The sequence below is a fragment of the Ciona intestinalis genome, chromosome 6, assembly GCF_000224145.3.
Source record: "Ciona intestinalis chromosome 6, KH, whole genome shotgun sequence".
In the NCBI taxonomy this organism is placed as follows: domain Eukaryota; kingdom Metazoa; phylum Chordata; class Ascidiacea; order Phlebobranchia; family Cionidae; genus Ciona; species Ciona intestinalis.
Window position 1 is genome coordinate 1,931,216 of NC_020171.2, and position 10,619 is coordinate 1,941,834.

A 10,619-nucleotide genomic window follows, 5' to 3' on the forward strand; every position below is an offset into this window, starting at 1 on the left:
AATACAAGAACATTAGTTTTACTGTGTGGGACGTTGGTGGCCAAGACAAAATCCGACCTTTGTGGAGACATTACTTCCAAAACACCCAAGGTATACAATTTCTTTAACTTGGTGTTCTATATTTGGGAAAAAATTAATGCAATATTTTCATTTAAAACACTGAAGAAATAGTGTGTTGTTTCAAATGTGGTTCCTTTGTTTCACATGATAATGTTTGTACTGTGTCATTGGGTAGGCCTGTCTTCCCACCCTAGGTTTAGCACCTGATATTAGTATTAGTAATTTGGTTTGCCCAGGGGCATGGAATATATTCAGAAATTTATAAAAAGATGTGTCCAAATTATATAACACCAACCGCAAAAGTGCACATGTGGCACAATAGACTTTGTTTTAATGCTTTATTTTTACAAAAATGGGTAACATGTCCTGGTTTTACACCCAAATACTGCAATTTTACAAACAATTATTTATTTTCTTGTTTGCAGGCCTTATATTTGTTGTGGATAGCAATGATAGGGAGCGAATAGTCGAAGCCAAAGAAGAACTTACCCGGATGTTAAATGAAGATGAGTTAAGAGATGCTGTGGTGTTGGTCTATGCAAATAAACAGGTGAGCTTTTTTGAAATCTTGTTTTATATCAAGTGAAACATCGGTACATAAAAGACAAGGCCGTTCTTTCCTGTATGGGTGAGGTCCTAGAGTACCTAGACTTTAGGTCGGATTTTGACCATTACCCTAGGACTATGCAACTACATTCATTAAACCATCAAAAAGGACATTTTTAAAAATTAAGTAAACTTTGGTTTGAAACAGTACCAGTCCTAATTTTACGCAACGAAATTAAGGGAAGCATGAAATTAAAATTTCTGCAGAGCCACTACAAGTAAATTTGGAGCTTTTTTCCTTAGTTTTAGAGAATTTATGATTGGTCTGTTACTTTTTAGGACCTTCCAAACGCTATGAGTACGTCAGATGTGACAGAAAAAATGGGGCTTCACTCGTTGCGGAATAGATGTTGGTATATGCAGGCAACTTGTGCTACTACTGGCGATGGCTTGTATGAAGGGTTAGATTGGCTCTCTAATCAATTAAAACAAGCTCGTAACTGATGTGTCTTGGACCCTTGGTTTCTTAAATTCTATTACATTACTCTTAATGCGCTTATGTACGCTTAGAGTAGCATTTAAGACTTTGGGATAAACAAATACGGAAGCTTTCGTGAATGCAGTTATTCATACTCACAGAGTCACAAATGTAGTCTTTTTAGTTTCTCTACTAGTCTATTGTAACAGTTTCTAACCTTTAATCATTAGGTGTCTTGTCTTCTATGTATTTTTCTTGATTAGCACTTTAAGCTTATTGTGCTAAGAGTTTGAATACTTCAATTAGTGATGGCAGAAGTAATGCATTTATCAGTGGATTTGCCATATTTGTATATTGAAATTATTAACCAGTAATAAATGAATAAAGAACTAAATGTAGATAGAAGTAAGTAAATTTTATTTTTGGGCCGACCACAGCCTAAATCTCAAGTCCCATGGCATGTCACGGTGTAGGATCTTACGTCCTCACCCATATAGAATAGACGTATATTCCATTGGTTATTGCATTTAGTCTATCTTCAGTTCTATACCATATCTTTTCTTTCATCTTTTTGGTGGCAGTAAAGTTTTAGATTTTAAAATTATGAGGGCTTCCGGAAAACGACAGTCCTTATAACACGGGTTTACCACCTCGTGCCAGCTTACACGTTACCAAGTATATGTTACTTGAATTTTTCTTTTTTTTATGTGTGGCTGATAATTTGGACAACCCATTAGTGACCACTGGGTTGAAGCATTTGTCGATAAATGTCTTGCCCAAGAACACATACAGCCACAATGGTAGCAACGTCAAGCCTTGAACCCATTACCTGTGGGTTGGAGGCAGGCGCGTTAACCAACTGTGCTACTAATACAAAAAACTAAAACGGAAATGGGTTGCACAGGATATGATTCATTTAACAGGATATAGTCTTGTTGCCGCTTTTTTGCAATACCGCAAAATAAATAGTTGAATACGGTACAGTATAACCATTTCCTGAAGTACACCTACTGTGCTTGCAAACGCGTTATTTGTCAGAAATTTTGCAGCAACTTGTTTTTAAAAGTGTAGGCAAATGGTTAAAATAATTTTAATTATATTTTTTATAGGTTTTTATATGAAAGGTCTTGTTGAGATTGTAAAAAGGTTTTACTTAAGTTTATAACCGCCAGTTAAGTGTATTGTTACAACTTGTAAAAGTCAGAATTATATTTTTACAGATTTACAAGTTATGTTTAAGCAATTAAAATAATATTTGGGTCTCTTTCTTTTTACATGCCGTTATTTTAAGTGGTGGTGCTTTTATAATATTATAATTTGGTTCATAATATATTTTATGATGGTATAAGTATATTTTTGTATTTATAAATTTTTAAATTGACACATACATTTGTAATCATTCTAATTTACTCTTCCTTTTTTTAAGTGTCTTTTCCATATTTTTCTATATTAAATAGTGCTAACATGGGTAACGCAACCCAAAAGCTGTTTAGCAGTCTTCTTGGCAAGCAAGAAATGCGAATCATGATGGTGGGACTTGACGCTGCTGGAAAAACGACAATTCTGTACAAATTAAAGCTCGGAGAAATTATCACCACCATTCCTACTATTGGCAAGATATTGTTGAAATTAAAATTCAAATATTTGTGTGAATTGTTGATATGTATAATGTCAGAAGTGCTGACATGGCTTATGGCAACTATTTTGCACTGCAAGTCGTTTTAGTGGTTTTTGGTACTTGCAACTTTTGTTTGATTTCAAAACTACCTCAAATAAAAATACAGGATATAAACAAATGAGTATGTAACTGCCTAAACTAAAAATATTTAACATATTTTCTGCAGGTTTTAATGTTAAGACAGTGGAATACAAGAACATCAGTTTTACTGTGTGGGACGTTGGTGGCCAAGACAAAAACCGACCATTGTGGAGACATTACATTCAAAACATTCAAGGTATAGCAAAATCCGAGTTTTCTTGGACTTGTATTTTATTATCGAAGTCAAGAAATTCGATATTTTTGACTTATAACACTCAAGGAATAGTGTGTGGGTTTCAGCTATCATTACTTTGTTTCACATACCAGTGTTTGTAGGTTTATCTGAAGCTATTGTTGTTAAACTACCAAGTTTTTAACTTATGCTATATGTATGAATGTAATTATTTAGGCAGAGCAACGACAGTCGTTATAATACAGGTTTTCTGTGTGGAAAAGTCTGAACCTGTAAAAGAGCCTCTACTTTTAAACATTATACAACCCGCAAAACTAGATTTCCTGGTTTATGAAGTATATATTTTTTATATCTTATTCCCTTTAACTAGTTTTAAATCATCTGCCGCTGCAATTCCACAACAAATATTGTACATGTCTTTGTTTGTAGGCCTTATATTTGTTGTGGATAGCAATGACAGGGAACGTATAGCAGAAGCAAAGGAAGAGCTTTATCGATTAATAAGTGAAGATGAGTTAAGAGAAGCTTCGGTTTTGGTCTATGCAAATAAACAGGTATAGATTTGTGATAAAATCCTACTGTATTACAAATAAACAGAAAATACTAAATCTATATATTTTTCCCCAAAAAACGTTTTTAAAACTAAACTTAACTTTTGTTTGGAATATTACAGGTGCAAATTTACGAAAAAAAATCAGGAAATTTAAAGCCACTACCGAGCTACTATAAGTTAAATATGTATAGCTTTGTTTCAACGTTTATTTTGATGATCTATTTCTTGAATATCTACGTAACATATCTGCTGCACAAATGTTAAAGATAAAAGTAAACTACATTGCACTTCATTTAATTTAATTTAGAGGGAATAAATACATGATCTTTTATAAATTATTTATTTTCTATTGGCAAAAGGCAACAATATTCGTTAGAACAGGGGTTTCTGTAATTTATTGCCTTACAGTCATTTTTTTCTTGCTATTTTAAACACAGCACCGATCAGACATGATTTCTCGGTTATGGTAAACTCCTATATGGTAACTTTAAATATATAAATGTAGTCTATGCTATATGAAAAAAAAAACGAAAATATTTAAAATCTGAACCCAGGAAAGTCACGAAAACTAATTCCTCACTAAGCTGTGTTTTATTATTGCTGTAATACTTTTTTAGGACCTCCCAAATGCTATGACTGTGGCAGCTGTGACAGATAAAATTGGGCTGCATTCGTTGCGCAATAGAGAATGGTATATCCAGGCAACTTGTGCTACTACTGGAGATGGCTTGTATGAAGGGTTAGACTGGCTCGTCTGTAATCAAATAAAAAAGGCTCGTAACTGATGTGACTTATAGCCTCCATTACACTACTCCTAATGCCCTAATATAGGCTTATAGTAGCATTTAATCCCTATATTTGTATAATTATTAACCAGTAATAAATAAATTGAGTACTGAATGTGTTAAGTGGTAAGTATATTTCATTTTTGGACAACTTTGGTCTAAATGTTAAGTCCCATGGCGTGTTAGCAGTAGGACCTCACCCGCATTGAATAAATGTATGTTTCAGTTGTTCTTTTTATTGCATTTAGTTGATCTATAATTCTATAACATATAGTGGGGTGGGGGAAGGTGGGACACCTTTTCATTCCATTTTCTTGTCCAATTTAATAGTAAACAAAGAATTATAAAACTTTATTCTTATTACTTCCATAGATCGTTGTTAGTTGCTTAAAACACGATCACAAATTATATGCTAAAAGTGTCCTGTGTCCCCCCCGCCCTACTATATCTTTTTCATCTCTTCGGTCACAGTTAAGTTTCATATTTTAAAATAATCCCATTAAAAACGTTACTGTTTTTGTATTCACAATCACTAACAATATTCTTTAACTAAACAATACAAATACTAAACGGAAATTGATTAAACAGGATACAATTCAGTTGCTGGTTGTCTGTTGCTCTTTTAGAATAAGCAAGCCGTAATAACTAATATTAACCGTATTCTGAAAAACATGTACCGTCCGTATAACAAAGTGTCAAAAATGTTGCAGCCGTTTTCTTATGACGTGTAGGAAATGTTTAAAAATACTCTGCTGTTTGTACATCGTTAAGTATCGTGCATATACAGGGAAATAGTCGTGTTAAATAAACATTGACTGACTATGCCTTGAGATAACGTACATTTGCGCTAGACAATATAACGATGGCACAATTTAAATACGGCAGTTCTACACCAAGCGAAGTTTTAACGGATTTGGCAGCAAAAAATAATGTCAGTGTTTTAGATAGAGAATTTCAAGTATTTCTAGATGCAAATGATGAATTATCGAATTTGCGGGACGATTTTTTAATCCCAAAGAAATCTACTTTCCCCGGCGGTAAGTTTAAAATTAGTAAAGCCATGTCGGCCATGTGTATAGGCTTTTACATAATACGTACCGTAACATAAATTGTACTTGTCCTTTAAACGCCATCGAAGGTCATTAACTTAAAACAGTTAAGAGAAGGGCAGCAAAAGGACAGTCGTTAAAACTTTGTGTAACCACGTGTACAGCAAGTGTATAAAGGTTTTGCCATACTATTTTATAAATTAAGGTGTTGTGCATATTATATACGCATTATTTATATTGTATTACTAATACCAGACAGTCAGAATAAAGTAACTGATTGGGCAACACACCTATTTATATTAACGCAAATGCAAACGTTTTATAGTCATAACACTATTGTTGTTAATTGTTTATATTACCTATGCTTTATAAAGCGGTACTATTTTAAAGTCTATTGCCAAAATTTAGACTAATACACTTTATGAATATTTACTTTTAGTGGATTGTGATGATGAAGACCAAAATGGAAATTGTGCTTATCTCTGTGGTAACTCACTGGGCCTACAACCCAAGTCTGCACAACAAGATGCACAAAAGGTAAGAAAATAGTTTTTTTATGTTTGTTTGATGTTTTACTCCAGTAGATTTTACTCGTAGTATACTTTAGCGACTGTCGTTTTACTGCTAATCCCCTTGTAATTAATCTAATCTATGTTTTTGTATTTAAAAATATAAATAAAAATTGCCCTAACTAGTTACCAAAATTATCAAAAATATTTAAATTAAAACTGTTTGGCTCTTATAGCGAAAAAAATAAACATGATAGCCTAATTTGCATAATTGCATGTGCTTCCCGTCTTCTTCATGCATTTGAGCAATTGTGAGGGCAGTGTTAATATTAGGGGCGGGACCTTATGTCAAAAGAGACTTGAAAAGGCATTACACAAATGTCTTATTTCATACACCTCGACCTCGTGCACCTTAAGGAAAAATTCTATTTGGCTTTATTTTTTCCTACGTTAAATGTAAATGATATCCTTACATGGTATTTCATACACTTTGTGCTCCCTAGGTTAAAGCCTAAATAGCCCACCTGATAGTTAGTAAATATGTTTTAAGCGTGAATGTGTTTTACCAATTGTTGTTAACTTGTTATGTTACTCTATTTTGTCTTTTCCTTTTAAGTATTTTTCAATCATCGTTACCGTAACCTAAACATGTGTTTTAACAAGTGTTGATATGTAACTATATCATGTTATTTTATTTTAAATTTTTGAATCTTTACCACCGTAAAAAAAGTTTTGATGTAACACTTGTTACGGGTGCACACACACACACATTCGACAATGTCAAACCAATTTTCTGATAAAAACTTTGTTGCTCTACGATCTGGACCGCACAATAAACCGTTGGCTTATAGCCAAAACACGCTTTTAAAACCTGTTAGTGGGGTTTATTTAATAAAAGTATATGCTAGCGCGAATTAATAACTTAATCAAAATGACAAATAAAACTTAATATATATATATTATATATATATATAATATTAATATTATATTACTTTTTGCAAAAAAAACAGGTTCTTCAAAATTGGGAATTGAATGCAATAGAATGCCACAAAGTAGGATATTTACCTGCAATATTCTGTGATAATTTCGCAAGAGATGGAATGGCTAAGTTGGTTGGATGTCATAGGGATGAGGCAAGTATATTTGTATTGGAAGTTTTATCATTGGTATTACATTTCACTTGTTTATCTTTGCATAGCAGGGCAATTAAGATTTTTTACCAATGTGTCCCATTGCACACTATACACTAAGTAATTGTATAATAACTGTATAAATATATTGTATGAGTAATTGCATAAGTAATTGTATAATAATTGTATAAATAAACACTAGTATGAGTAATTGTATAAGTAATTCTAAGTAATTATAACCTATGTAATTGTATATAAAGCTTCAGTATTGAGTATCATTTATTTGCTGAAGCACAGCGGGCTAGTTTTCGATTTATAATATGTGTCATGTTGCGCTACGCAATACACATGGTGTCATATTCATTAAGTCTGACGCCATCGCGTATTGGTTAAAGTGCTCATGTCTCAACCAAAGAGATACTCGGTTTAAAGCTCCTTGCTGCTACCATTGTATTTTCTACGATTTTGGGCAAGGCTCCTAATGATTGTCACTGGGTATAGGTTGTCTAAATTGTCGGCCATACCAGAAAAACGATTACCAGTTACCCTACAAAGTTACATAAGTGACGGGAAGTGTATGATATTGAACACCTGTGTAATATAATAACAACTGTCGTTTCCCACCACCCAAGGATAAATAGGTTACATTCATTCATGTACATATTTAATTAACAAAACTATACCCAGGTTGTTATCATGAATGGCTTGACAGTGAACTTACATTTAATGATGGTGTCATTTTACCAACCAACACAAACAAGACACAAGATATTAATAGAAGAACATGCTTTCCCATCTGACTATTATGTCGTCAGATCCCAAATACAACAGCGTGGATTCGACCTGACTCCTCAATGTTGTTCCTTAAGCCAAGAAAGGTTTGTTTTTTTACTTTTTCATCAACTATTTTTTGCATTTAAAACTAATTGGGGGTATTTGTTTACATAAAAACTGGGTTATAACCTTGTGCATTGTATTCTGGTGAAAAGGAGACCCACATTTTTAACTTGATTGTAAGCATGATGCATGAGGTGTATTTCCAACCTGTTTGGTTCATTTGATTACAAAGGGTCACTTGTTTTGGATTTTGTTTGTGTGGAAAGGACTTGACAGTGAGTGTGACATGTATGTTCAGTCATTGCTTAATCTCCTGTTATGTAAACAGTAACTTGAACGCAATTTTCTTAAGCGCTTTTGTCCCGTCACAACAGGTCTAAGTAATTACTACCCAAGGTGTGCATATTCCTGAAATCAGTAATGCCAAGGCTATATCCTTGTAAAGTTGTGATAACCAGTAATAAACACTTAACGCATTTAATACTTATATATTTTTTGCCCAAGGTTCTATACACTGTAAATGCTTAAATTGTGCAAGCCGCTATGTAGAAGACTAACTTTATTGACATCGTATATATTATCAATAGCATCCCAGTTTTAAGTCTAAAATAGTCTTTTATCCAGTTATTGGTTGTTTTCACAAACAAAAGTCAAAGTATGCTACATTTTTCACATTATTTACCAAACTCACCCCAGATTTTACCAAAATTAAAACATCGCATTTATATTTTAGGGTGAAGAGATTTTTCGCATGGAAGATGTCCTTGAAGTCATTAAAAAAGAAGGAGATTCCATTGCTTTGGTTATGCTGCCTGGGGTTCATTACTTTACTGGTCAGGTGTTTGACATAAAAACTATCACCCATACAGCTCATGCTAAAGGATGTTATGTAAGTGTATTATAAACGATAATAGCTACAAACTAGTGGTCACTAATGGGTTGAAAATTTGAACTTTAAATTATCAACCATACAGAACAAAACTTTACACGTGTGGGAACTTGTAAGCGAGCATGAGGTGTATGAAACAGAACACAGTGTTTTAAAGACTGTCATTTTTGGGCCATGCAAGGATGAATAATTTTGTTTAAATAATGAATTGCATCACAGACTTCAACAATTTTCAGTAATAATACTCAGTTTTGAACATTTTTAACAAATTTAGCCACTTTCCTACAGTTTTTTTTTTATGAATTCTATATCTTGTATCACTGGGAATTTTGAAACGTCATTAGTTTTACGTTAAAGCAATCAGGGGTGCATGAGTTCGTCACAACAACTCTAGGGGTTCACCAACCCAAAAAAGGTTGAAGAGCACTGTATTATACAACTGATTTGACAGGTTTTGGACTGGTCTCACCGCCTAGAATGACTAAACAATCTAGCGTCGACTAATGAATCTAGCCTACCCAACTGTATTAGAAACCCAAAGAAATAAATACAACACCTTCGTTACATTTCCAGGTTGGTTTTGATCTTGCCCATGCAGTTGGAAATATTGAACTAGAGTTACATGAATGGGATGTAGACTTCTCATGTTGGTGCACATACAAGTATCTTAACTCTGGCCCTGGTAATCTTGGTGCCGCATTTGTGCACAAGAAGTTTAATGACGCAAAACTGCCAAAGTTTTTAGGTAAGCTTTTGAAATTTTTTACTTAAACTTTTTTGATTTTGCAAAAGAAATTCGTCTCCACATATTTGTGTGAAGCACGTTACAGCTATGCTGGTAACTAATAACAACATCATAAAATTGTCTCAAAATTTTATTTAATATTGACAAACCCATAGTATACAGTATTGGCCCATTAATTAATAAAGTTCTTCAGGCTTGATAATGAATGTCACACAAGATTTTATGCCAAAATCATAAAAACACGACACGCACACGAATAAAATTTTATAAAAAAAAAAGCTTAAAATGATGAAATCAAAAATCGTTGAGTAAACTCAATGTGTACAGTGTTGCTACATTTAATCAAGAAGTTTTATCGGTTTAAATACCAAGAGTGCAACTATTTTAGCAATGCCATCCAAGATTTCATGCCAAAAGCCTAAAGACAAGACACTATGACAGATTACGTCTATAAACATTTTTTTTACTTAAAAAAATTAAAAAAACGTCACAACAACGAAATCAAAACGCAAATATATATTCATTTCTTTTTTCTAGGTTGGTGGGGTCACAGGGAATCCACCCGATTTGAAATGAGTAACGACCTCGATTTTGCATCTGGAGCTGAATCTTATCGTCTCTCCAACCCCCCACCCTTACTAGTGGCTTGTGTACTTGCTAGTTTGAAAGTGTTTGGTAAAACAAGCATCAGAAAATTAAGGGAAAAAAGTTTTCTTTTAACAGGGTGAGATATGATACTACTATTGTGAATGAATGAAACTTACTTTATCCTCTTGTGGCCGGAAAATGACAGTCGTTATAACACGGTGGTGTATGAAACTGAACACTTGTGTTATAAAACCACTGTTGTTGGCCTACCATGCAAGTTATAAACAAGTTACATTCATTTATTTAATACATTATGTCACATTTATTAATACTCAGTATATTTTTAGTTACTTAGAGTTCATGTTAAAGCATTACTTTTCCAAACAACCTGGATCATCAAAACCTAGCGTGGAAATTTTAACCCCAACCAACTTTAACGAAAGAGGTTGCCAGGTCTCGCTGAGATTCTCATGTTCGTTGCTGGAGGGTAAAAGTAAC

At 33.4% G+C, this 10,619-nt stretch overlaps 2 protein-coding genes and 1 non-coding gene across 3 annotated transcripts in view; all 3 read left to right on the forward strand.

Annotated features, from left to right (window-relative positions):
• Window positions 1-2: 2 nt before the first annotated feature.
• LOC100178829 (ADP-ribosylation factor 2) lies at window positions 3-4,971 on the forward strand (the record flags this gene model as incomplete). Its single annotated transcript, XM_018812196.2, has 7 exons — window positions 3-90; window positions 486-610; window positions 946-1,108; window positions 2,511-2,696; window positions 2,929-3,039; window positions 3,466-3,590; window positions 4,207-4,971. Coding segments are annotated over 7 exons (966 nt in total), but the record flags the coding sequence as incomplete, so codon positions are not given.
• Window positions 4,972-5,086: 115 nt separating this feature from the next.
• The window catches only part of LOC100176511 (kynureninase-like), a 9,625-nt gene continuing 4,092 nt past the window's right edge, over window positions 5,087-10,619 (forward strand). The window contains 9 exon segments of the mRNA XM_026834823.1: window positions 5,087-5,411; window positions 5,863-5,960; window positions 6,943-7,065; window positions 7,750-7,897; window positions 7,900-7,940; window positions 8,633-8,788; window positions 9,362-9,533; window positions 10,071-10,257; window positions 10,469-10,608. Coding sequence (XP_026690624.1) covers window positions 5,237-5,411; window positions 5,863-5,960; window positions 6,943-7,065; window positions 7,750-7,897; window positions 7,900-7,940; window positions 8,633-8,788; window positions 9,362-9,533; window positions 10,071-10,257; window positions 10,469-10,608 — 1,240 coding nt within the window. The 5' untranslated portion in view covers window positions 5,087-5,236.
• Window positions 7,401-7,453, forward strand: mir4102 (microRNA 4102). The gene has a single exon (NR_034497.1). It is a non-coding gene; the product is annotated as a microRNA 4102 (primary transcript).